Source organism: Pan paniscus, chromosome 2 (genome assembly GCF_029289425.2).
Source record: "Pan paniscus chromosome 2, NHGRI_mPanPan1-v2.0_pri, whole genome shotgun sequence".
NCBI classification, from domain to species: Eukaryota; Metazoa; Chordata; class Mammalia; order Primates; family Hominidae; genus Pan; species Pan paniscus.
The window spans coordinates 96,727,564-96,755,466 of record NC_085926.1 but is presented as its reverse complement, the minus strand read 5'-3'; the positions used below and the strand labels follow the sequence as shown (position 1 = coordinate 96,755,466).

Sequence of the window (27,903 nt, the reverse complement as noted above, 5' to 3'; positions counted from 1 at the left end):
AATAATAAGAGCTATGTATGACAAACCCACAGCCAATATCATACTGAATGGGCAAAAACTGGAAGCATTCCCTTTGAAAACTGGCACAAGACAGGGATGCCCTCTCTCACCACTCCTATTCAACATAGTGTTGGAAGTTCTGGCCAGGGCAGTCAGGCAAGAGAAAGAAATAAAGGGTATTCAGTTAGGAAAAGAGGAAGTCAAATTGTCCCTGTTTGCAGATGACATGATTGTGTATTTAGAAAACCCCATCATCTCAGCCCAAAATCTTCTTAAGCTGATAAGCAACTTCAGCAAAGTCTCAGGATACAAAATCAAGGTACAACAATCACAAGCATTCTTATACACCAATAACAGACAAACAGAGAGCCAAATCATGAGTGAACTCCCATTCACAATTGCTTCAAAGATAATAAAATACCTAGGAATCCAACTTACAAGGGATGTGAAGGACCTCTTCAAGGAGAACTACAAACCACTGCTCAACGAAATAAAAGAGGACGCAAACAAATGGAAGAACATTCCATGCTCATGGATAGGAAGAATCAATATCGTGAAAATGGCCATACTGCCCAAGGTAATTTATAGATGAATGCCATCCCCATCAAGCTACCAATGACTTTCTTCACAGAATTGGAAAAAACTACTTTAAAGTTCATATGGAACCAAAAAAGAGCCCACATTGCCAAGACAATCCTAAGCCAAAAGAACAAAGCTGGAGGCATCACACTACCTGACTTCAAACTATACTACAAGGCTACAGTAACCAAAACAGCATGGTACTGGGACCAAAACAGAGATATAGACCAGTGGAACAGAACAGAGCCCTCAGAAATAATACCACACATCTACAACCATCTGATCTTTGACAAACCTGACGAAAACAAGAAATGGGGAAAGGATTCCCTATTTAATAAATGGTGCTGGGAAAACTGGCTAGCCATATGTAGAAAGCTGAAACTGGATCCCTTCCTTACACCTTATACAAAAATTAATTCAAGATGGATTAAAGACTTAAATGTTAGACCTAAAACCATAAAAACCCTAGAAGAAAACCTAGGCAATACCATTCAGGACACAGGCATGGACTTCATGTCTAAAACACCAAAAGCAATGGCAACAAAAGCCAGAATTGACAAATGGGATCTAATTAAACTAAAGAGCTTCTGCACAGCAAAAGAAACTACCATCAAAGTGAGCAGGCACCCTACAGAATGGGAGAAAATTTTTGCAATCTACTCATCTGACAAAGGGCTAATATCCAGAATCTACAAAGAACTCAAACAAATTTACAAGAAAAAAAAACAACCCCATCAACAAGTGGGCGAAAGATATGAACAGACACTTCTCAAAAGAAGACATTTATGCAGCCAACAAACACATGAAAAAATGCTCATCATCACTGGCCATCAGAGAAATGCAAATCAAAACCACAATGAGATACCATCTCACACCAGTTAGAATGGTGATCATTAAAAAGTCAGGAAACAACAGGTGCTGGAGAGGATGTGGAGAAATAGGAACATTTTTACACTGTTGGTAGGACTGTAACCTAGTTCAACCATTGTGGAAGACAGTGTGGTGATTCCTCAGGGATCTAGAACTAGAAATACCATTTGATCCAGCCATCCCATTACTGGGTATATACCCAAAGGATTAATGCTGCTATAGAGACACATGCACACGTATGTTCATTGCAGCGCTATTCAAAATAGCAAAGACTTGGAACCAACCCAAATGTCCATCAATGATAGATTGAATTAAGAAAATGTGGCACATATACACCATGGAATACTATGCAGCTATAAAAAATGATGAGTTCATGTCCTTTGTAGGGACATGGATGAAGCTGGAAACCATCATTCTCAGCAAACTGTCCCAAGGACAAGAAACCAAACACCGCATGTTCTCACTCATAGGTGGGAATTGAACAATGAGAACACTTGGACACAGGAAGGGGAATATCACATACCAGGGCCTGTCATGGGGTAGGGGGAGTAGGCTTACCAGTGAATTTACTCTATTTGCTAACTTCTCTTCTGTATTTTTCCAGAAAGAAAAAAACTGAAGGCACCTATGACTTACCTTACTGGGACCGGGCAGGTAACTCACGTGGTCTTTGCATCTCATTTCTATCAGAGGGATGTCGCTCCCCTACAGGGGGCAGTAGTGAAAAAAGAGTCATTCTCAGGCCGTGAACTCCTCGACACTGTTAGAACAATGGCATTACTCTTCAGTTCTCACCATTTTTACCCTTCTGCAAAGTCTCTTGTAATTCCTAAGTAATGAAATGAAAAGTACAAATTTCTTAAAACAAGCTCTGTTCTTTTTCTTCTGGAAAACTTGTGTAGTTTGTCCTGTGTATCTGTTTCTCATGAGGAGACCGGCTTTCTGTGGCCCATGTGAACACTGAGTAAGAAACAAAAGACTGTGGTCTCCAGGACACAGTGTGTGTTTGTCCTCTGCCATGGTTATTCACCAAGTGGAGTCCAGCAGTTTAGGAATCGGGAGGTCTCCCATGATGAGTTGTCATCTTCTGAATTGCTGCAAGTGACACCAAAGGGGCCCCCCTACCAGTTTCTCACTTCCCAATCTCACTACTGGATCAGCTCTTAGGAGCCAGGAGAGTTCACTGCTGTGGCTAGGATAGAAAAGGGCAGCTAGTGCCCCAGGGTAGATCTTGGAAAATATTTTTTGGGAAAAATGTAATTAAAGCCACCCCTAAAATAGATACTGTATCTGGCTGTACTATACTAACAGTGATTTGCCTGCATGTGTTTGGTAGAGATTTCTACCGTGTACTGCTTGGTGCTGGATAGTCTATCACAGCAAAAAAAAAAAAAAGTTGGATTATAAAGGCAAGTTTGTAGAGATATTTGTTATAGAAATGGCTTAAATGCAACAGGATTTTTCTCTTGATACTACTGTTTGAGATACAAGTTTTTATTTAATGGTCTCTTTGGCTTGCCGTCACAATGAAGGTTGGTGGAAAGGAATGAAGCAGTTTCTTCCTGCAAAAGCAGTGGACCATGAGGAAACCCCAGTTCGCTATAGCAGCAGTGAAGTTAATCACCTGAGTCCAAGAGAAGTCACCACAGTGCTGCAGGCTGACTCTGCAGGTAGCTATGTTGCAGCCTTCTGGTACCAGGCAGAGGGAGAAACTGCTTAGGCTTGCTATAAAGTGCTTTGGGATTTACAGTTCTTTGATCCCTTTCATGTTTAAGAAATGAATTGTTTCCTAAAGGTAGAACCACTTTTTTAAAAGGTGACTCTTCAGAGAGTCATTTCTGTATCTTGGATGTTCTGTCTGTAAAGTTGGGACATTGATTTCTAAAGACTCTGGGCATTATGTATGTTAACTGAGGCTTGTGGGGAGACCCGAGATGTTGAGAGGAGAGCGGGAAAGACAGAAGAAGCCTTACAGTGTTTATCCTCTTAGCCTAGTACATACTTATTTTAAACATTTCCTAATATTTGAAAAAAATCTCTGAAATTATTTTTCAAGATTAATATTTATTCCAGTAACTGAATGTTTCTTTTCCAATGAAATATTCTGAAAATAATTCAGAAAGGAAATATTCAGTAAAGAAATATGTTGTCTGTAAATCTAAAGAACATATGTGAAAATTCTATATGCAAAATTACATGAATGAGACTTTCTGGTATATTATTACTATGAGAAGTACTAGACAGTATGTTTAATTTTAATTTTCAAAGTTCTTGCAGATTAAGTATTGATGGCAACAAAAGTACCCTAAAGAATGTTTGCTTTTAGTATAATCTGTAGCTGCCACCCTAAATTATGCAATCTCTTTACTAGTAAAATGACTTTTCTGTTGTTTTGTGATATCCACAGAGTATGCTCAGCCACTGGTAGGAGGAATTGTTGGTACACTTCATCAAAGATCTACCTTTAAACCAGAAGAAGGAAAAGAAGCAGGCTATGCAGACCTAGATCCTTACAACTCACCAGGGCAGGAAGTTTATCATGCCTATGCTGAACCACTCCCAATTACGGGGCCTGAGTATGCAACCCCAATCATCATGGACATGTCAGGGCACCCCACAACTTCAGTTGGTCAGCCCTCCACATCCACTTTCAAGGCTACGGGGAACCAACCTCCCCCACTAGTGGGAACTTACAATACACTTCTCTCCAGGACTGACAGCTGCTCCTCAGCCCAGGCCCAGTATGATACCCCGAAAGCTGGGAAGCCAGGTCCACCTGCCCCAGACGAATTGGTGTACCAGGTGCCACAGAGCACACAAGAAGTATCAGGAGCAGGAAGGGATGGGGAATGTGATGTTTTTAAAGAAATCCTTTGAAGATGATGCTGCTTTTTACAAAGCATCGTTTTAAAGCACATGGCCTTTTTTTTTTTAATTATTAGTGGTAGTAATATATGGAATGTATTACATAACTGTCACTGAAGTGGTTGGGGAAAATGTGGTGACTGAGGTACAGGAAACTACTAATCTTGCCATCTTGCTTTAAGGTGTTATGGTGGCACAGTTACTGCTCGCCTGTTAAATTTCAAATGTCCTGTTTGATACTACTGTAGAACACTATTTTTAATACAGAAAAAGCTCCCTATAATGCACTTCAGAGAAATTAAAAATCACTGAGAGTATTTATTACCAATGCTGCAGGTACATTAATGAACTCGAGATGGCTCTGTAAGCCTGACTGGCAATAACGCACGGTACTGTTCTTGAAATACCTAATGGCTTGAAATTCTAGTCTGTTTGTGAAAGATGGGTACTATCATGATTTCCTCTTCTATTCCTATATTCTTTTCTGGATTTTTTTAAATAATTAGTGATATAAGCATTGTTTTTATTGCAGCCATATCCACTTATCCATCTTAAGATCTATAGCTGGGATTTTCTGACTTGTAATGAGCAGGGGGATTGCTTTTTCACTTTGTGACACTCTTTAGAGCTTTAATGCTTCACAGTATATGGCCTGGTCTCATCCTTGCGTGTTCCACTTGAGGCCCTTTGGTGTCTTGCCCCATTCTTGTGTTTATAAAATGTTTGAGTATTTCTGATGAGTGATGCTTGCCTTAGTCTCATGAATTCAGATCCCTTCATGTCTTTTAAGTATGCTCCTCAGTGTGTAAACAGGAACAACTTTATGATTTGAAAGCTTTAAAGGAGATTCTTCTCCCACCCCCAACTTTATTTGCAATGGTATTTTTCCTAGGAGAGTTATGAAAAGTTGAAGGCTTCTAAGGGAATACTGTAAACATGACCCACTTATATTTATCACAGTGAAAGGCAAAATTATTCACTCAGAAGTAATATAAATTACCTCTTTAAAAAGTAACCAGAATTTGTCCTTTTTGGTTTTATACATTCACAAACATATACATTTTTCTTGAGTCTCAAGGTATTTTATATTTGTAGTCAGAAAAAATAATTTTTCATTTCAGTTTTCCATAAACTGTTACACAAAATATAAACCTAACGTGTATCTTTCAGGACTGCGTGATCGTGCACTTTGTGTGGTAAGAGGTTTGAGTAGTCCTGTATGTCACCTGGGGAACAGACATTATAGCTTCCTAGCAAATGAATATTCATGCCTTGTTTTTGATACCTCCTGGCAGCTTCCATGTCACCACTTGTTCATACCCGCCCAGAGCTAGTTTTAGACATGGCAAAATAGAAATCATCTGTAATTTATTAGCCAACAATGTAAAACCATCTTTTAAAGCCTTCAGACTGGCAAGACGACATGAGCAGCTCACCATTTAATAAAAATACATAAATTTGACATTCCCTCTTCCATAAACCTTTGTTTGTAGATTTAATGTTGAACAGTACTTTTCCATAAAGTTCTAGTCACTTCTGTTGGCCTGAGCCACCAGATTATGATGTTGCCAGAATTCACTCAATTTGAATAAAGATGAACAGTATTTGTTTTCTTGTTTCCATGAATTATATCAGTATTCTAAAACATCGCTTCAGAAAGAGAACTGTTTATTTCTGCAGGCTTCCTGTCCTTTTGTGGTATGGTTTTTTGGCCTTATTTTCACTGGCTTTTCCTTCTCCAAACTTTGAGGCGCGATTTCATTCATTGAAGAATCAATACATATTTTGTTTCAAAATGTTTGAAACAAAAGACATAGATGGTAGACTTTTATTAAAACATATATGGATGTGGAAAGCACATATATTAATGCAGTCATCCCTTTTCAGGTGGGAAGAGAGCAAACCAGTTGATTTTTTAATTCATCCTGAGTACACAGAGAATATACTTTTCCTCAAGTAATATACCTGTTTGAAGCTTTAAGAGAGATGTTTTTGGTAACTATTTCATTTTCCCAAAGAAGTTTGCTATTCTTGTGTTAATTGTGTATACCTGATTGTTTTTTCCTGGAGGTTTTTGTTGTTGTTGTTTAGTTTTGGGTTTTTTTTTTTTTAAGAGAGGCAAGTGTTTTCTGAAATGATGCATATTTTAAGACTCGATTCATATTGCCACTGTGCTATCCTTGAACTACCAATAATTTTTATAAAATATCTAGTTTTTACTACTTTTATATAAACTTTACTTTCCAGATGAAGAGCTGAGCCTGATTCAAATGGTTTTTCTGCTTTATACTTCTTTTTAGTTCATTGGTTTTCATAGTAGAGGTTTTCTATTTGTTTTTGTTTTTTTTTTACTACATTTATATGTCTGATACATATACAGCTTTGGAGACAATCAAGTAACAATTGAAAATGTGAAAGTAACCATATCTGACAAAATTCCCTTGAATTTTTATCCTTTGCTTGCAACATTTAAGACTCAAAGTCACTGGTATATTGGATTAAGTTTTTTCCTGTTAATGCAATTATAGAAATACATCGGAGACACAACAAATGTGGCCATTACAGGTTTCGTAAAATTACACTGACTTGGCTGTTACTTGATCTTAGGAAACAGCACAGTTTAAGATATTGTGAATTCTGACTTATACTTTATTAAATGCTGTAAATCTAAATAGATCCTGTTGGATGTGATGGGTCTAGTCCAGTTTATTTAAGTTCATGTTTCACTGTTTGCACTTTGCATTGAACAATGGGTTTATTCGCTGATGTAAATGGTTCGAGTGAAGAATTAATGCAGTAAGTATGACAACACATACACACTTGCCTCTCCCCATCTCCAGAAGAGGGGAGCAGAGTCCGAGCTTATCTAAATATGAATGTGGCCACAAAGCTGTGGAAAGTGACAAAGCTTAAACACCTTTGCCCTGGCTCTGCATTGTCACCTAGAGAGCAAGAGGTCTATAGAAACATCATGTCACATGAAACGATTCTCTGCTTTTTGGTTCTGAACTTGAAGTCCCTAAACTGCAAAATCTAAGAGTTGGATGGTTATTAAAATGCTTTTAAAGTCAACTGTGGCACCAATTCTAATGTAATCCAACTTGTGTTTTTTTTTGTTTTGTTTTGTTTTGTTTGTGTGTGTGTGTGTGTGTGTGGCACTGGGGAAAGTGGAAACAAACGTATTGAAATACATATTGGAAATAAAAATGGTTTGAGCGTCAGTGATATTCTCCTAGAATGTACTTATCTTACCTCGGCATGTACTGTAGTCACTCAGTATTATTTGTATATGTTGCTAGAATTTAGATTGTAAAATAGTGAAATTTTAATGTGTTCATTTGTTTTTAATGTATATATGTCTTGCTCAGATTATTTGGTTTAAATAAAACAACCTTGAGGTTTGTAGCTTTTCCTTATACTATAAAATGCCATATTCTTCTATTTTAACCTCACTAACTTATGGCCAATATTGTGCTTCCAGCAACATTTGAAAATGACACTGTTGGTTTACTTTGACTTTTTCTATGACCAGTGCCATCCTTTTTTTAAAAAAATAATTTCAACTTTTATTTTAGATTCTAAGGGTACATGTGCAGAGTGCAGGTTTGTTACATGGGTATATTGTGTGATACTGAGGTTTGTGGTATGAATGATCCCATCATCCAGGTTGTGAGCATAGTACCCAATACATAGTCTTTCAGCCCTTGCCCTCCCCGCTCCCCTCGCTCCCCCCGCCGCAGTCCTCAGTGTCTATCGTTCCCATCTTTATGTCCTTGTGTACCCACAGCACCATCCTTTTTGAAGCCTGATTTACTTTATATCAATTGAACTTCAGCAGCCACACTGCAGCCTATGGCTGTGTGGTATGAGGGGAAAATCACACTGATTACATGTGATTCCAGTTCTGGTACCTTCCTTTTGCACCTCAAAGTTAGTTATAAGAAGAATCAAAACTGTGGGACTCTGCAAACATATGCTGGTATTCATGTCTAATCTGGGTTAGATCAACTACTACTGTTCTCCCCTTTATTCTGCTTTATAAGTACTGCATTCTGTTTCTGAGCCAAATCTAATGTATTTCACCCTTTATATACCCTCTTTAGAGAGGCAGGTTGGTTGTCAGTAATCAAGCCATGGTTTTCCAGTGTTTCCCAATTGTATTTATTGGTCAAAAGAGAGTAATTCTTTCTTCAGCTCATACCTCTTCTGACAACTTTTAGTTCCATCCTTATAACCTCTATTTATTTTTCTGTTCCTTCACCTCTCATTCCCCTACCTCCAGATGGCCTTTGGTTACATTTATTAAAATATAGGAAGGAAGACTAGCTCACCACATTTGTAGGATTGACTGGCTTGCATTGGATCAGATTCTCTGGTGCACCCTAGGTAGCCAGGCAAGCTTTCCATCTGAAGATTAGCTTTAATCATGGGAAAATGAGATATTCTTTTTGTACCATTTAAATCCAAAAATGCCAACTTCACTTTTTATATTTTTTAGAAGACAGCCTCGCTCTGTCACCCGGGCTGGAGTGCAGTGGCGCGATCTCGGCTCACTGCAACCTCTGCCTCCCGGGCTCAAGCAATTCTCGTGCCTCAGCCTCCCGAGTACCTGGGACTACAGCACATACCACCACGCCCAGCTAATTATTTTGTATTTTAGTAGAGATGAGGTTTCACCATGTTGGCCAGGCTGGTCTTGAACTCCTGAGTTCAGGCAATCCAGCTGCCTCCCTCGGCCTCCCAAAGTGTTAGGATTACAGGTGTGAGCCACCATGCCCGGCCTCAGCTTGACTTTTCTTAAGTGTTTACTTGTTCTGTTATCTTCTTTACCTTTCCTACTTTACCTCAAGTGGAAAACCTTCAAAATTTAATGAATAAGTCAGGCAAAAAAAAATAATGTTCAAGATTTTTTTTTTCCTTCTTGAGCTTGCCTAGCTTAGCTTCATTGTATAAAGTTAAACTTCATTTCTTTAAAATAATACAAAGCCATCAGAGTTTAGTAATTGTATTCTTTAGTTATTTACTTATCTAATAAGAACTTTATGTTTAGCCCATTTCCTTTAACTTAAAAACACTGCCTTCATTGTACCAAATTACTCTTCACAATCATGGTTCATTTAATTCTGGGGGTTGTCAGGAGACAGCTTAATTAAACCAGCATGAACTTAGATTTCCAGAGCCAAGTGGTTTCGGCTTGCCACATCAAGCCACAGTCATGTGCTTTTCCACCAGCCATGTTTACAGTAGCCAAATATCCTCCTCAAAATGTCTTATTGTCAGAATTGTTGTGGTAAACTAAATCCTTAGTAGGAAGTCATATCCCTTCAAAAATCTAAGATGAAGTAACTATAAAAAGACGTGTGAAAACACCTCAGAAAACTAGCTTATTTTAAAAACAATGCAATCAAAACTTATTTTCCTGATATCTTAACATTTCTTGGTTTTCATAAGTTAAATATACAGTATTAACAGAAATTAAGCTGGTGGTTATGAATCACCAGGCAGCAACAGACAGTATACATAATTATTTGACGAGTGCATCCAACATATTTTAAACTAAAAATTGCAGTACAAAAATAAAACTAACACTGTTAGCATCATCTTCTGAGTCTGTAGAGTCAATCTTGAGTCAAGTTGATTACGAGGTTTTTTTCTATAATGTCCTTCAAAAAGAGCTGCTCTGCAGTCACATTGTGATACGCGTTCTAAAGAAGAAAAATACAATTACCATCTTTCTTTCCCAATCTCAAAGTATTAGCAGCACCAATGGAATACTTTATATCTAAAAAATTCCGAATAAAGAACTCGAATGTTAAGTAACGAGTTGCATGTACTTTTAACTTTTGATAGCCTTTTAAATTACTTTCCTTGCTGGTTCTTGTGCAAAAGCTTTCCCTACAGCCCACTCTTTCCATTTCAACTCTCACATAAGTAAGACTCCTTCATATCAAACCCTGGTAGACCGAATCATGGTACCATACAAATCTGGAGACCAAAATTTTGAGTTGTTCACTTTAATGGAAGAAGCCCCTAGAAATCAGTTTAAAAACAAACAAAAAAATCAGCCTGGAGATAAACTAAACTATTATAATGCCCGGTTCAGTTTAAGATGTGTTAAAAATTACTGTTCTATACATGAATATCCAAGTTTTCTTCCTGAGGAAGTTGTTTTAATATTCTGCTCTTTAGATGACACTTGAAATACCGCAAGTGCTACAGGAAAGTTTAGGGCTGAGGAGAAATCAGCCTAATCCAAAGTCTGTTGGAGCACCTCATTCTTGAAATACTTAAGTGCTTGTCTTACGTGGTGGGGACAGAGGGTGGGGGTGAGGGACAAAAGACAATACTAAATCTAACCTGATTTATACCACTTCCTCAGCTTATATAGTGGGGTGATTCAAGGGGACTGATTTCATGAGATATATCCATATACTTTTTATCAAGTAATATTTCAATATTAAAAGTATACAGATAACATTTTAATCCCATCACTTGTGATGCACTACTAAGTTAGAATTACAAAACTAGGAAACTCCTTCCCAGTCAAGTAAATTACAAATCCTTAGCCAGGCACAGTGGCCCATGCCTGTAATCCCAGCACTCTGGGAGGCTAAGGCGGGCAGATCACATGAGGCCAGGAGCTCGAGACCAGCCTGGCCAACATGGCAAAAACTCATCTCTACAAAAATACAAAAAAAAAAAAAAAATTAGCCAGGCGTGGTGGCGGGCACCTGTTATCCCAGAAACTAGGGAGACTGAAGGAGGAGAATCACTTCAACCTGCGGGGTGAAGGTTGCAGTAAGCCGAGATCATGCCAGTGCACTCCAGCCTGGGTGACAGAGTGAGACTCTCAAAAAAAAAAAAAAAAAAAAAATTTAAACTAAAATTGTTAAAAAAATAAAATACAAATCCTCACTATTAATCCCTATTCAAGAGAAGTGTGATCCAGTATGAAAGTTGGTAACCTTTTTGATCATGAAGATTCTCTTGTAGGATTAAAATATTCTACACCATCTTGTCTACTTAAAAACAAATGAGAATAATTAAGCACAGCAATGCAAGGTGAATTTGTAATACCTCAAACACAGCAGGTTGCCTGAATTTCAATAGTGCAAATATAATATCTAAAGTAAGGTTCTGTACTTATATGGGTTTGATGACACTTGGCAATAACCATGAGGCCCATAAATTGGGATTTGATGCTGTAGTAAAATGATCCTGGACATGAGTTCTAGTTACAGCCTTTGGTAGCCCTGTAATCACCATCAAGCCCTCAACCCTTCAAAACGTGGTCCCTCAGTAAAATGAGTGTGAGAAGAGAAAATACGGGCTTTCCATCCCTCAAAGATTAGTCCAAAGCATATGTATATTACCTAAAGTACAGTATATTACCTTATTCATCAAAGACATGGTGGCATTCCCATAGTAGTGCAAAGGACTCTTGAGGTCAGAAAAGTTGTATTTAAAACCAGCTAGGTGAACTTCGTGACATATGTAAAACGCCAATGTGATGGCAATAATTCCTGTTGTTGGGTGTTTAGGTTTCTGGGGGAGGGGATGAAAAAAACTTTTTTAAGCAAAAGGAGCTACTTGTTACCAAAGCATATTTGGTTGGCTGAATCATATAAAACAGGGATTTCTAAACATTTAATAAGGAGAGAAATAACTAAACTCTCATTATAAGGCTCAAGCCCCAAAGAGTATGCATATATACCTTAACTCTAAAAAATATATAAACTGTGATTGAAATCTTAGGAAGTCTTTAAAATAAAATATAGCTGTGGTATTAACCCAGAGGACAACTATCCAATGAAAGAATACTGTGAGGCTTAAGGAAGAGAATGTTGCTGTATTGTTTTTAAAAATACAAAAACATGATGAGTCAGGCTCCTTATGGCAAAAGCAAAGCCTGGGAATTTTGAACACATGTATGAAATGTAAGGACAGCTTAATTCACAAACGGATGGAATCATGATAAAAGACTTCATATAAATTCGCCTTCGAATAGCTATATTTTATACTTACCATTTAAACTATAGGGGAAGGCTAATCTAGTACTTCAATGACAAATTGTAACAGTATCTGACTAGAAAACAAATATTCCAAATGCATACATAGCAATATCACAATCTCAGCTGCACCATTATACTTTTAGAAAGAAAAACCAAGCATCCTCTTTCCTTATCTTACATATATCTTGAAAACCAGTGTGATAGATATTTGACAAGAGGGTCTTGGCTTTCAGAAATTGTAATTCTCACTGAGATGGCCTTCAAAGCGAAAAACAAGATACATCTTAAGCTTTTTACATAACACTTTCAATAAAGTGTTTCTTACAGTTCCCATTGAAATTACATATGACTTACTATGATTTTGAGGAGAAGAAAAAAAAATCGAAGCAGCACAACCAAATCAATTCCAGGAGGCAAACTTGTCCGAAAGCATTAACTGCCTTCAGCATAAAATTTTCTTTATCCTATGTACCATTGTAACCTAGGAGTCATTCAGCCTCATTGATCCCATTGCTTTTTCCTTCTCCTTGCCCCTTTTCATGTCTTCTACTTCCTTTCTTCACATCTTAAGAGTCCTTCATCCGTCTTTATAACCATTCCTTTATGTAGACCAGCTCTTCTGCAGCCATCACCCACAGAACCTATATTACCACCTGACAAACTCTTATAAGAGGAATAAGCACTGCAGTCACCCTGTACCCACACCCCAGCAACAGAATAGGGCAAGAGAAAAATACGTTTACCTGGTTGAATGTTGAATTTATGACCCAACTCTCAAACAGGCAGTAAGTATTGCCTAGCAATCCAGTTACGTTTGACTAGTAAATTTCCATTCCTACTCTCCAAGATGAGAATTTATAACTTTGTATCCTGCAACAGCCCTAGTCTTCTTCCTAATTTGACTAGTTAATCTTTATTTTTTTAAGGAAACAAAAGCAGTCAAAAGAGTGACTTCATCATCCCAACTCCAAATCTACCATCTTACCTGTATCTTTACTCACATTTGCAGTGCTTATTCCTCTTATAACGGATGAGATGTAACTTCAGCAACTTTTCACTAGTGTATATTTTATCCCATATCACTTCTCAACAATTTTACTTCTGTACTTAACTACTTTCTCCCCTCATCATCAGTGTTTCTTTCTGCTGAACCATTCCCTTCAGCATATACACAGACCAAAAATAAAACACGCTTCTTCGATCCTATATCATCTTCCAACTATTGCTTCATTTCTCCGATCCTTGTTCTAGCAAAAAGTCCACTAAAGATTTGTTGCTGCTTGCTCATGTCCCAGGTTCTCTTCAACACAATTCAAGCAGGCTTTTTCCTTCTTTCTTGTTGTTAATATATATCACCAATATGACCTCCACGTTTCTAAAACCAGGGTTTATTATTTACATTCAACCTCTGGACAGCATCTGACATGGCTGACTTCTCTTGAAATACAGCATTTGGTTTCTGGGACACCATGTCCTACTGGGACTTTGATGTAGCTACAGCTAGTTCTAATGTCATCACTAAGTATGCTCAGGGTCTTCCTGTGCTTTTGGAATTAAAGATATTACCTAAAATGAAGAAGCAAGAGATATACCTGATCATACTTCACTTAGGAATATAGGAAGTGAAAACTCACAAAACACATATTCAGAAGCTGTCCTTTACCCTCAAAATTACTAGGAAGTCAGGTTTAAATTTAAAACATGTATGCTTTTTGACTTGAGCATTCCACTTCCAGAAGTCCATCCTACAGAAATCCGACAAATGGGCAGAAAACCCCTATAAACACATGTACTGCTATATTATTTAAAGAGAAGAAAATGTTGGATATATCTGAGTGTCTATAAATAGGGGAAGAGTTAAATAAAGAGAAAAAAGAAAATAACAACAATACCTATGGTATAATCATAATTATACTGAACAAACAAAAAGATTATGTGTTTATGAATGCATAGCAAATAGTCTGGAAGCACATAAAAGGTAGAAAAGCTTCAGAGGTTACATGGGTTGTAGAGGGAAGAGAATAGACTGGTGACTTCCTTTTTGATCTTTAATATTCCTTTATTTTCAGTGTGCAACACTAACATTTGTTTTCAGCATATAACACTTTTGAATTTCTTAATCACAATTCTTATCATGCTAAATATACATCATGAAAATACATGATGTATATTTATTTCTTTGGATTTTTCCCTACTTTAAAAAGGGGTGAAAAACTCATTTCAACCAAGGTGTCATGTTATACAGTTACTCAAGCTTCCAGTAAAAAATATCTCTGCCACTGTATGGGTCTAGAGTATTGTTTTCTAGGGAAAGAAGGCAAACAGGAGTGAAAGTCAATGAGATTTCATTTTGAAGTTTCAAGAACTCTTTCAATATTGCTGTAGCTACCATTTCTTGAGAATTTAATGCCAACATTTCCTCTGACCACAGAAATGTTTCTGGACTACTTTATTGTCCTTCCTCACCTTTCCTCTGGCTTTCCTGTGATATTTTTATCAGAGCATCTCAGACACTTCTTTTTACCCTGCAAAGCCATGCACTTGTCCTGAAGCCAGGCCAGCTACTCTGAGCACAAGCCTGCCCGTCAGCCCACCCAGTCAGACTCTCCTCACTGCAGAACACTGAAGACAGAGTTATGAAAGATAAATTGTTTCGGCATGCACAAAGAGACCCCAGGAAGGCCCTACAAGGGCAGGAAAAAAACCCAACTTAAAATTACATTTCCTTGCAACATAAATGAAAAACATAAAGATAATATCCATAGATAACTACTTTTACTAACTCAGAGATGGCCCTCAGAAATCATCTCATGAGCTGTGGTTCTCATACAGTTTCTGAGAGTTCCCAGGACCCTCTATCCTACCTCAGCCAGATCTGTAGTTTGAAACCATGCAGAGATAAATACATACCTGATTTTTGGGAAACACTTTTGGAAAATGAAGCAGTTCATAAGCTGCTGTTCTGATAATGAAAGGATCTAATATTCGGATTTGATAAGGTTTATAAATCAGGTTTAAGGCTGGTTTCTTCCAAAAACCATTAGTGTTCTGAAAGTAAAAAATATAGAGAATAGAACAGTGTGGCTGTCTGGTTTTTAAGGAAAAAAAGCACTAAAGGTAATCTGAAGGCAGAACAATTTTGCCTACTTACTATTTTGTCACCCATCAACAATTCCAACAGCCACCTTAAATCATGTGGCTTAAAAGCAGTGAGAATCATTGTTGTATTAGGGTCATTGTGAATAGGATCTGAAAAAACAGATTCTGGATAAAAAAGTCGGAAGGTTGTCCTTCTCCCAACTTCTTCTTCATGTCCTAAAACAGGACCATTATTCATTCTGTGGATAGTAAAACATACAAGATATGTAGACCAAGTGCAGTATCTGCCATTCCCATCACAGTTCTCAGAGGTTTCAGAGTTGGACAAACATCAGCCTTTTATCCTGTGCTCTGAAGCCACAAAGCAATAGATCAATCTTTCACACATAATGGCCAAGGAGATCATTCCTTTTCATGAAATAGTTGGTTGATCAAAGGCAGAAATGTTCATTTGTATTTGAAAATTAATTGTGGAGCCAATGATAATTCAGTCTTACCTCCAGGGGAACTGAAGACTAAATTTAAAAAAGTGGGAACACAGAGCCACAGGATACCAGAGTTGAAAGAGAACTTGGACGACAAACCCCTGGAGAGAAAATTACTTGCTCAAAGCCACACAGTCATGTAGCACATGGATGTGTGTGACTGACAGGTAAGAAGAATCACATTTAAGTTGGTTTAAAGACCCATCAAAATTGTTGTACTCTGAAATAAGGTTAACAATATAAATCTGCTATATTATATTCAAGCACAACCAAATGAATGTCTATTGCTAGAGTAAACTAAAGAACCACAAAGTATCTACCGTTGGGTTTGTGTATGCTGAAAGCCAAGGTTGCACATGCACTATTTATGCACACATTATGAAGGCATGCTATAAAAAAAGAAATGCTTTGTTTCCAAAACAGTGTCCCCAAGGAGGATAAATACTGTTTTGCCCTTTGCTACTGACTCTACGTAATATAAGACGAACAGACTTATTAACACTTGAGATGACTTTCAAAATGTTGTACCCATGATATTTTCCTGCAAGGGTTTCCTGTGGCTCTAAATTATCAGATTTAGACAATTATGGGTAGAGAAACCTGTGATTGCTTCAAAATTGTTTTGTAGGTAAATTATCACAGCTTCCTCAAAATGGATAGTAAACAGAAAATAAGGTGACCTCACCATGCAGAAACCCTAGGCAGCTTGTAACCCCACAAAACCCCCAAAGCTGCCAAACCATCCTAATGTATTGCCTCAGTATGCTAACTTTGCCATTCTTTAAACTATTCATAGCTACTCCTAACACACACACACACACACACACACACACACTTATCCCAGATGATGACCTTATCTTGACCTTTCACTAAAAAAATAGAGATAGAAAGGTCCATATTTTCCCCTCACTACATCAGAGGGACTCTTGGTAGTTGTAACCACAATCCTGGCTCTCCTTTCCATTATGAAACATTAACCACACTTGTGTTCTGAACCCCCTTCCCCTCTCTTTTACCACCCCAATCTCTTTCTCATTTCCACCAGTTAACCAATGTACTATAGTGCCTCCAATCTTTTCAAAAGAAGAAAACAAACAAACAAAAAAACCCCTGATTGCATAACCATCTCTAACTGCCATCTGATTTCTCAACTCCTCTTTGAAGCAAAATCCCTGGACTACATTGGTTTCTCTAAATCTTCATCTGTACATTCAGGTGTACATTCTCTGCATTCCCTCTTCGACCTAGTCCAGCCGGGCTTCTTGCCACATCACGCCTCTAAGCCTGCTTTTATTGGGAGTGTCAGTGAGCCTCAGGTCACCAGTCCAATGGTCACCACTCTGTTCTTATCTTGCATGACCTCTCACCAGCACTGGGATACAGTTGGTCACTCCTTCTGTCCTGGAACACTTTGCTCTCTTGGCTTCTGTGATCACCTTCTCCCGATTTTCTTCTTACCTCACTGGTGGATCCTCTTCATCTCTTTTACACATTCCTTTTTCTTTGCTCAACCTCTAAATTTTGAGTTCTCCGAGGCTCAGTCCTCACTCTCTTCTCTCTCTCTCAGTCTCTCCTTGGGAAATCTCACCCAGTCCATGGTTTAAATACAGCTTATAGGCCACACACCATCAAGATTTTAACCTGTTTATCCAACTGCCTACTCGACATACCCACTGCAAATCTAACAAGCATCTCAAATCTAACATGTTCATATCATGGTTTTCCTCTAAACCTGCTCCTATACCAGTCTTCCCCAACTTAATAAATGATACCACTCTCCAGCCAATCTCCTAAGCTGAAAACAGAGTAGGAGGCATCCTTGATTTCTTTATTCTCATTACTCTTCACATCTAATACGGCAACAAATCCCGATAACTCTATGTCTAAAACACATCTTCAGTCAGTCCACATATCTCTTCCTCTCCTACAACAATCCTGTCCCAAGCCACCATCATATTATACCCGAATACAGCAACCTAATTGGCCTCTTCATTTCCACCCTTGTCCCTCACATTGCATTGTCCATGCCACAGCCAGAATATTTAAGACATAACCAGACTGCTTTGTTCTCTTGCTTAAAACCCTTAAAAAGCTTCCTGTTGTACTTAAAATCCAAGTTTCTAATCCTAGCTTACAAAGTCCTATGCAGCCTGATCTTTGCTCACCGCTTCAGCTTCCAATTCCACCACTCTCCCCCTGCCTGCTACTTTCCAGCTTCACTGGGTTTCTTTGCTACTCCTCTCAAACTCAGGATCATCTCCTCCTGAGGCCCTGCAGCAAACATCCTTTCTGCCTGGACTGCTCTACCATAATCTTCATATGGCTGTTGCTGTGTGGTCACTTGGGCCCTGCTTAGATATCTCCTTCTCAAAGTGGTCAATCATTACAAAGGAGCCATTCAAAGATTCTCTGTTATATCCTTTTTAAATTATGTATGGCATTTATTATTTTTATATATTTAATTACTCATTTTCTTCCCTCCACAGGGAGCACAAACATTGTTCTTATCCATTGCTATCTGTCCTGTGGCTAGAAGCATGCTGGCATACTAAGGAGACTTAACAAATACTTGCTAAATGAGTAACCTGAAATCTACGTCTAACTCTAGCCAACAACCAAGAGAGAAGGTTGTGCAATAAAAAAAAAACCAAATGGAAACATCTCCCCTTCCTGTCAAAACACAGCTGTATTAAGGTAAGAAACCATATTCTTTTGAAACAATTCTAGGGTAGCAAATAGAAAATATATTTACCTTATTATTATATCATAGGAGTCGATTTTTTCTCCTAATGTCTTATTCTTCAAAACTCCTCCATTGCCAACCACCACACACTTTTTACAGGGTATGCTGTTGGACAGATGGACAAGTGAGAGATTGAGCCATCTTTTACAAAACTGATTCCAAGAATCCATGCATACTGTCAGAAACCCAGTGCCAAATTCCACTTGTTGCGCAAGTAGAAAAAGAACCAACTGCGACTTACAAGTCTAGAGCTGTATTAAAAAGATACAAGATTCAATGAGTAACATTCTATAGGAAGAGCATATCATTGTCAGCAACTATTATCAGCCCATACATGTTCTCTCATTTGATTCTCATACCCACCTATTGAGATAAGTAAGCCTGATATTCCCAGTATACAAATGAAGAAAGAGGTTCAGAAATCTATTATGTAACATTTTAAAGTCATACTCCAAAGTGGAACTAGCATGTGGATCCAGAACTTGAGACTGTGAAACACACCTCCATATAGGACTCTGCATGTGTGTTTTACATTAAGCAGGTCTACATTCTTTGCCAGCATTACCCACTCCTCGAAGATTCTACCTCTGGCTCTCTGCTGCACAAGTGTGGAGATGGACAGTTTGGAATCTGGTGAGAAAAGTGCAGTTTTCTGTACCCTGCCCATGCTCACTTCAATTTCTCAAACATGGACTGGTCCTTGGAGCTTAACCAATACAAACTAAAAGTTCATGCGGTGTTCCTGGCAAACAGCTTTAAAGTAGAACACAAAGGGGAACTTCGTGTTGCTGGTCCATCTCTCTCCCAGCTCTTACCCTCACCCAGGCAGGCCTGGAGAAATGACAAAATAGACTGTGTCCTTGCCCGCTAGGGAACAAAACCACAGAAGGGAAAGTTGTTGAGGCTATCCTTCCAGGGCCCTCATGGCATGGAAAGTCTAAAGAGAACACTGTTTCCTTAAGACCCATGAAATCAGCAGACCAGATGAACTCAAGACCTTAAGGATTTTAGGAAATCAATGAGTAGCAAAACTGTACAAACACTGTAGAACCCGGAAACATGGAGAATGTGGGAATTCGGAAACTGTTTAAAAGAGCCAAGCATTGGCTTTGTCAGGTAAACAGGAGATGATGTACACACTCCTATATTCATTAAATTTACCTTTTTGAGTAGTACAGTTCATCTGATTGTAAGGTTTAAAATTTAAAAAATACTTTCAACATATTTTAATTGGAAGCTCTAGGCTCTCAAATATTAAAGAGTCATGCCTAAATCAGTGTCTACCTAATCAGTCAAGAAAAATAAGTACCAGTGGCACAGGTTGGTAAGGACTTGGGGGCGGGGAGGGCTGTCCAGCAGATGCTCCTTCAGTGTGTGCCTGAAACCTCGCCTTGTGGACATGTCTCATGTCACAGTAGGTTCCAGAAGGATCTGTTTTTTGTTCATTTAAATTTTCTTTGTTTTTTTTTTATTTCTTTTTTCTGGGAGTCTATAGATTGAGCAAAAATGAAATCAATGTCAGACATATTGTATTTGATTTGGTTCAAATGTGGCTGATGTCCATTTGCAGCAGAGAAGAACTGAGGGGAGGAAGGTACACAGTGTTGCCGGCAAGGGGACACTGAACAAAAACAGTTTGCCATTCATTGTAAAAGTGGGCGGGCACCACACAGTCAGTGTGAGTCAGTTAACCAAGACAAGGGACTCAAGGCTCAATGAGCAGGGATAAAACCAAGGTAAGCGGGTTGGGGGGTGGGGGGAATAAGTACAGAACTTTCAAGAGACAAGGCCAGAACATTTAGAGAACTAGCTGCAGCAGAGGCTGGCTGGAGAACGGTGGTCAGTTCAGGTCTGCTGGATCACTTGGGGAACATGATGACCACATCGTACCCTCAAGTGGTGTGACTTGCTCCTGGGCATGCTCTTCACAGTAGATTTGATGGAAAAAAAAAAAAAAAGCCCTTCTCTTTTGGGTGAGTGTCACAATCAGTGCACACGTAACATTCAGGGAGGGGATGATGGTCCCCGCTGCTTTACAAACATGCCTACAATGCCAGGACCGCATTGTCACACATGGGCACCTTCTGAGCATTTCCAATTGATGCAGCCACTTAGGGTCAGGAGTTTTAACACTTCTGAATCCTGAGGGTTGTTGAGATCCCCTTTTATCTCAGACTCCAGGATTTCCTGCAAAATCAGGAAAGAGGTAGACTGTTTCAGGGGTTCATTCAACTCCTGTTTCTCCTGAAGCATCTTGTAAACTTCAGATTCTTTGTTGATTATGAGACCACCTGGAGGCTGAACATGATCTATGGGCACGCCATTGGCCTCCTCCCTGCTGACAGCAGTTTTTGAAATACCAGCAATATGGTATCTCAAAGTATTGTTGAAGTTGGAGATGTTTTCAGAAGAAGAGAGGCCAGCTGGGTTGCTGTACTGGTTTGGATGACCCCAGGGACAGTGCTGGAAGCAGGAGAGGCAGTAAAGAGCATGGTACTTGGATTGCAGGCACTTCCTACGTGCGGGACCTCCTGGGATTCAGAGTGTAAATTCATCTTGTATGGATGACACTTCCTTTTCTCCATCACCAGAAGAGACTAGATTTTATATTCAGATCTGGCTATTGTGAGAGTCATGGTACAGCCTTTTGACTTTTTTCTGAGCTTCCAAGTGCATCATATTGCTGATATTTTCCCTATCAATGGCTGTAATTACATCTTTCATACATCAATTAGCTATAGCAGCCTTGCTTCTGAAAGTGACTGGGAAAACAGCTGAGAAGCTACTGGAAGTCCTTGCTGTCCAGCAGGCGGAAGCCTCATGGTCCTGGGCTCTCTGTTTCTAAATAAGAAAGTAACATAACTCTAGATGCTTTTACAAGCAAGTTTGACTTCAATCCCTATTCTAGAAAGCCAACTTTATCAAAGGCTCTCTGCTGTGGGGCCATGTAGTATGGCTGAGATGGGAGCTGCTGAATATTCAAAACCCTTTCCTCTCAGGGTATTATTGCCATTATCCTCCCCAAATCATCCCATGAATATGCTATAGCAGGGGGCGATTCTCACACTCACAGCTTGCTTGCCCTTTCCATAACCTCAGGGTCAGTTTAATTCAGATCAGAGGCTACACCTCCTAAAGCTGGCTCCATCTCCACTAGGAATTTTTAAGCAAGGCTAGGCACTGGGGAAGGCATGGCTAAGCACAGACAGGATTGAAATAACAGCTGTTCCCATGAGACAACCTGCATAGGGGTAGAGGGGGAATATCTATAGATGCTATCTAGTCTAATCCTCTCCATTCAATGAAGGCTGTAGGCCAATCCTCTGTCAAGAGAAGGGGCTGCCTGGCCCTGAGCCCAGGTGCCTCAGGGGCTCCTGCATCCATCCTGGCCTGGAGTTCCCAGTCTGACACTGGGCTACCTGACTCTACCTACATGGAACATGCAGGGGCAAAGGCCAACAAGCCACTAGCATACCACCAGTGCCCCTATCCTCTACAAAAGACTCCTGAACAACAAGCCAAATATCTGAAGTTGACCCCAGAAAGGTTACTCAGCTCAGTCTATTTTTTTTTTTTTTTATACTTTAAGTTCTGGGATACATGTGCAGAACGTGCAGGTTTGTTAACATAAGTATACAAGTGCCATGGTGGTTTGCTGCACCCATCAATACATCATCTACATTAGGTATTTCTCCTAATGCTATCCCTCCCCTAGCCCCCAACCCTGCGACAGGCCCCAGTGTGTGATGTTCCCCTTCCTGTGTCCATGTGTTCTCATTGTTCACTTCCCACTTATGAGTGAGAACATGCGGTGTTTGGTTTTCTGTTCCTGTGTTAGTTTGCTGAGAATGATAGTTTCCAGCTTCATCCATGTCCCTGCAAAGGACATGAACTCATTCTTTTTTATGGCTGCATAGTATTCCATGGTGTCTATGTGTCACATTTTCTTTATTCAATCTATCATTGATGGGCATTTGGGTTGGTTCCAAGTCTTTGCTATTGTGAACAGTGCTGCAATAAACATACATGTGCATATAGTATAAAGTCTATGTAGTATAATGTCTATATAGTATAATGATTTATAATCTTTTGGGTATATACCCAGTAATGGGATTGACTGAGCTCAGTCTTAGACGTGGTCAGTTATATAACATTGCTCAACAATGAACTGATAGCTTAGACCTTAGTGTTCACAGAAGTTTCCACTCTATCACACTGAGTTACAGATGGTCATCAAGCCCTAGATAATGCGTGGCCCAAAGAGTATCATGGTAAGAGTAGCTACCCTCTGTCATATACATGTGCCATTATCACTGGTCATCACTCAGACTCAAGGTCCTGGACCTCCTCCCACATACCCTACAAGCCAAGAAAAAAGAGGGGTCTAGGGTTTCAGGCAGATCTCTTCTGCAGGGCAATTCCTCATACTCAGCCTCTCCTACTTACGGTCCCAGCAGTTCAAGGACTTTTAAAAAACAGGAAGAAATAACATAGACATTGCCTCATTTAGAATGCCCATTCCAAAGATTCTTTGCAGCTCTACGTCACCATATTTTTAGGAGTTTCATTTTCTACTTTTTTTTCCTGTCAGCTTATAGGGGACAAACAGAAAGAGAGAAGGGCCTTTACTATAGGAAATCATGCCAATGCTTTTGAAAGGAAACCTTATCAATGAAAGTCCACTTTTCCTCCTGGTAAAGGATATTGCAAAGATTTACGCATTTTTCTGAGAATCATATAGAAACTCTTTTGAGGGCATCCCTAGGACTACTCTTTGGCAATAACACTTTATCTACAGCTAGTATTCATAGTACCACCATGGCTCTGGGAAGTATGGAATGGTACAGATAAGCTGTCTGAATCACACTCCTCGTTACTCATTGCTTCCCTCACTCTCTAGCAAGTACCCCATACTCTGAAAGGACTGATTCATTCTCTCCTTGACTTCATCCATTTGGCTTGTGATTCTGGCTTCCTCTGCCTTTTTAGGTGTGGAACAATGACTTTCAGTGTCCTTTGGGTGACTGTAAAACTTCACATATTTAATTAACATAACTTTCATGTAGAAATAGCTGCAGTAAATTGTGAGTCCCTAGAGGAAAGAATAGTATCATTTATATCTCTGTATCCTCCCATCTACAACACTTCCTGATTCACAGGCTGTGCATTTTAGAATTCAGTTTGGTTGTTACATTAAGTATATGGAGGTTATTTCCCTACTTTGTGTTTGGAGAAGAAATTACCTTTTACTCCTCCAACCACCCTGGAAACACGTAGGAAAATGCGTATGCTCTAAACTGCTTACCCAGAAAACAAAATAATTGTTTTGGAACCTGTTAATGGAAATCTGGAAAGCTGCTAAAGCAGTGGTAGTAAGAGATTACACTTCCCCAAGGTGAAAGCTGTTTCTCATAAAGTCAGGCAAAAGCTGGAAGAGTCATTACCTTATGCAGAGGGAAACATTAAACACAATCAATATAGAGCAAGCAAACTTGAGTTGCCCATTTCAAATGATCTATGATGTGTTTTATTTTACAAATGCTTTTTGACATGCATTTTCCCTTCAATACCATCATGTACATTAAAATACATGACTCTACCTTCAGTGTAACAATCTATGGCAAATCATACCACTCACATTCCCAACCCATTACCCCATGTGCCTTGCTAGCAGATCCCTGCTTTCCTAAGCCTATAATAGTGAGCTCATTGCCTCTGCCAATGTTTCATCTAGACATAGCCATGTGACCCATCCCTGGGCAATAAGATATTAGGGAAGTCTATTAGATGCTTTTGGAAGAGATTTTGCTGCTGCCAAAAGAATCATGTGAACAGGATACTTCATTACTCACTTCTTCCTTTCTGCTTAGACATTGACACGTGATAACAAAAAGAGCAGCTACACATCAGAGAAAAAGACAGCCACAGAAAAACTACCCTGGAGGCTTGACATCACTGAGCCACTAACTCAATCCCCCAACCAGGGCCACTCCAAACATATGTGTAAGTTGTACACAGTCCGATGTCAGGGAGCACCATTCAGATAACTATATGAATGAATCGGTACTCCCTGGAGTTGTGCAATCCACAGTCTGTACAGCCATAAGCAGCCCCACACTGCAAGCTGGAACCACAAATATGCAGACCTGAATCCACATGTCTACACAATACAGGAGATAATAAATGTCCACTTAGTTTAAATCACTCCTAGTGAAGACTATTACTTGCAGCCAGAAGATCCTCAAACTACACAAGGAACTATAGTTGGAGACCTGGTTGCTAGTTCTGGCTCCTCCGCTTAGCACCTCTTAGGACCTTGGTGTAGTAATCTGACCTCTCTGATCTCGGTTTGCTCTTTTGTGAAGTAAGGGAATCACTTAGGTCTTGTATGTTACTCTCTGATGGAAGAGACCATTTCCTTTGGCAAAAGTACTGAGACTTCTATACCTTTACCCAACATCTGACCACAGCCGATGCTAGAAAGCAGGCAGGGGCTGCTTCTGCATATTCACCACAAATGATTCACTCTGTTGATGTAGAATCGCAACTTCCCCTCATCCTCAAGCTCTCCTTGCTAAAAATCCTGCAATGTAAAGAAACTCTGCAAAACAGCAGAATGTCTAAAGTAGGGAGGCAGATATTGATATTCTGTTTAGAGTTAGGACTCTTTTTCGATAAATACACCACTAATGTCTAATTCTTTTTTAAGTTTTCTAAAGACATGCTCCTGGCCTGGCTGGTAGTCAATCTAACCCAGCTTTGCTGATGCTGACATAATGGATGCTGCTTGAGAGAGCAACCAGGCAGCTTTTACAAATCCTTGTCCATTTAGCAGGCAACTGACTTGACACAGGTGCTTTAGTTAGGTAAGATATTTATGTCTAGTTACTATATAACCACCTGTGCTGCAGGACTAAAGCATTCTTCATAAAACTTGGCATGCTTTCAGAAGGAATGTTGGTGGTTGGGGATGGGGAGCTTGTCTGTGCATTTTAAGTGGGAGCTGAGATTTGATAATTTAGGGTTGCTGCTGTTTCTAGCTGTGTGAGGATGTACTTCCACTGAGGAGAAAGCAATAATCCTTAGGACTAGGGGGCAGACTGGTGCTGAGGAGCTACATGGACAGCCAGGAAGGATTAGGGCCTTGGAATATGGCCATATTTTTAGTATTCCTTTTCTGTGATGCAATTCTCTTAAAAAAATCCTCAGTCTTCAGTGAAGTTTGTTAAACTTAGTCACCTTATGTTGGCTGTGCTTTGGAGAATAAAGAGAAGAGCCTGTGTCCATGAGAAATCAGTAGCAGCAGCAGATAAAAAAGATGCACTGAACTCAGTTGTTAGAGAGCAGAGTCAGATATTTGACTTCAGAATCCTGAAAGTGACCAGGCATAAAAACAGATGGGGACCAGGGAAATGATGCAGAATATTGGTAAAGACAGCTATTTGTTCCCCAATAATCTTGTTTCCTTCATCTGTTAAAATCACGTTTGCTTTTAAAGGTGAGCACACAGTCACCTGGAATACAAGCTACATTTTCCGGTCCACATTCCAGCTAGGGGTGGCCTTGTGATGGAGTCCTATCCAATGGGATGCAAACAGTGGTTGCTAGTCAATGTTTAACGATCAGTTCTGGGGGAGGGGGAGGAGTATGAATGGGCAAAGCCCTGATTTGTAATGTTTGCCAATTCCCATGGTACGAATACTCTCACCTTGGCCATTTCAAGCTTTCACCTTGATGGCACTAAATATGGAGCTGAATACAAAGAGATACAGCTCTCACAAGTTGGTACCAACTGGTTCCAGCACATCATTGGAGGTAAGGAAGTGTTATATGGGATTTCTGGGAGATGCCCTTAAGAAGAAGGCATGTCTTAAAGGGTTGGGGTATGCCCTTCGCCCTTTCCTCCTCCTGGCTGGCAGGGAGGTAGGCGTGATTGGTGGAACTCCAGCCACACCAGACCAGAAGGAACAAGTTGTATATTTAGGAATGGTGGCGTTAAGATAGAGAAGCAGCCTTGGTCCCTGATGCTCACAGAACCAGCCCTGGCAAGTTTACCTGCAGAGTTCATTTACATGAAAACTGGACAAAAGGAGAACTTCCTTCTTACAATCACAACTGATATTTTGAGTTTTCCCATTCACAGTGGAATCTATCCCAACTGAGGGCATCATACATGCTGGACAAGATATCTGACAAAACTACAACTTATATCTGGTAGAATCTTAAAGGATTCAGATTTGAAACAACAGCACCAACAACATCTGACCCTTTCTAGAAGGGACAAAGAGGATGGAAGGAGAATAAAAAGCAAGGAAAATAATGTGCTTAGCTGTTACAACTCAAACTATGTCAAGCACCTTCTAGAGCACAGGTAGGAAAAAATGAGCAGAGAGCAAGGCCAGCAATTTTATAAATATCAGTAAAGAAAGCAGAAAAAGGAGGAAAGTAACTTGAAAGGAATCCCTCTCTACCTCAGCTCCTCCTCTCTGACCTACAGACCCATGACGAAGGACAAGCCAGCCTAAATATCAATACCTTCCTCCTTGGACGTGTGGGCCCAGCTCACAAATCCACAAGCCAGGGGCTCAGGGAGGACTCTCCTGCCAAAGGCAGTCTAAATTCTCTGCCTGAGAAAGAAAGACTGTTCTCAGACATCTTTCTTCTAGAGCTTTATTCCCAGGCTGAGAAGAGAAATGAGAACTACATAAGGTCACTTGAGGAACTAAGTTGACTCAGAGGCAGCATTCAGGCAATTCAGTCCATTCTGCCTTTCTGGAGTTTACTAAAAATGTATTGCTCAGGCACAGCCTGGTTTGTTTTTTTCTATGTGTTGTACATTGGGCACATGATAAAGGTAGAATGACTCACTTAAAATATAGGCAAAATTTAATACTACATGTGAACCCCTCTGAAAAGTGCTATGCAAATAGAAGATAATAGTGTCATAAATATATTCTTATCTATTTTCGAAATACTCTAAGGTTTGCCCAGGTCGAACACACAACTCAGCAATGCTAACTGAACATCTGTGATGTTACAAAACATGTGTCACTGTGCTCCCTCTGTGGGGATCCTACAGGGTTATTTGCCATTCACTCTTTATCTAGAGTCTCTGACTATACATTTACTTCACTTCAGACTCTTGGCAACTTCAGACTAAAGGACTCCTGCAGTCAGCATGATTTTCAATCCCTCCTCACCAGCTACACTCTACTTCTCTCCCAACAAAGGTAATGCTAAGAAATGAACT

The 27,903-nt window shown here is 39.5% G+C and overlaps 2 protein-coding genes and 1 long non-coding RNA gene across 14 annotated transcripts in view; 2 read left to right on the top strand and 1 right to left on the bottom strand.

The window, feature by feature from the left end:
* DCBLD2 (discoidin, CUB and LCCL domain containing 2) overlaps nucleotides 1-7,740 on the top strand; it is a 100,635-nt gene extending 92,895 nt beyond the window's left edge. For both annotated transcript variants that reach the window (XM_003821900.6, XM_034956999.3), the window contains 3 exons: nucleotides 2,054-2,103; nucleotides 2,982-3,119; nucleotides 3,857-7,740. In XM_003821900.6, the coding sequence (XP_003821948.2) occupies nucleotides 2,054-2,103; nucleotides 2,982-3,119; nucleotides 3,857-4,326 (658 nt within the window). In that variant the 3' untranslated portion in view covers nucleotides 4,327-7,740. The remainder of the gene's footprint in view (nucleotides 1-2,053; nucleotides 2,104-2,981; nucleotides 3,120-3,856) is intronic.
* The window catches only part of ST3GAL6 (ST3 beta-galactoside alpha-2,3-sialyltransferase 6), a 66,699-nt gene continuing 45,323 nt past the window's right edge, over nucleotides 6,528-27,903 (bottom strand). For all 11 annotated transcript variants that reach the window (XM_014344315.5, XM_014344312.4, XM_003821902.5 and 8 more), the window contains 5 exons: nucleotides 18,663-18,758; nucleotides 15,478-15,664; nucleotides 15,237-15,374; nucleotides 11,707-11,859; nucleotides 6,528-10,019 (listed from right to left, as the gene is read on the bottom strand). In XM_014344315.5, coding sequence (XP_014199801.2) covers nucleotides 9,933-10,019; nucleotides 11,707-11,859; nucleotides 15,237-15,374; nucleotides 15,478-15,664; nucleotides 18,663-18,758 — 661 coding nt within the window. In that variant the 3' untranslated portion in view covers nucleotides 6,528-9,932. The remainder of the gene's footprint in view (nucleotides 10,020-11,706; nucleotides 11,860-15,236; nucleotides 15,375-15,477; nucleotides 15,665-18,662; nucleotides 18,759-27,903) is intronic.
* Nucleotides 15,405-22,697, top strand: LOC129397419 (uncharacterized). Its single transcript, XR_008624789.2, has 3 exons — nucleotides 15,405-16,077; nucleotides 18,397-18,604; nucleotides 18,753-22,697. It is a non-coding gene; the product is annotated as an uncharacterized LOC129397419 (long non-coding RNA).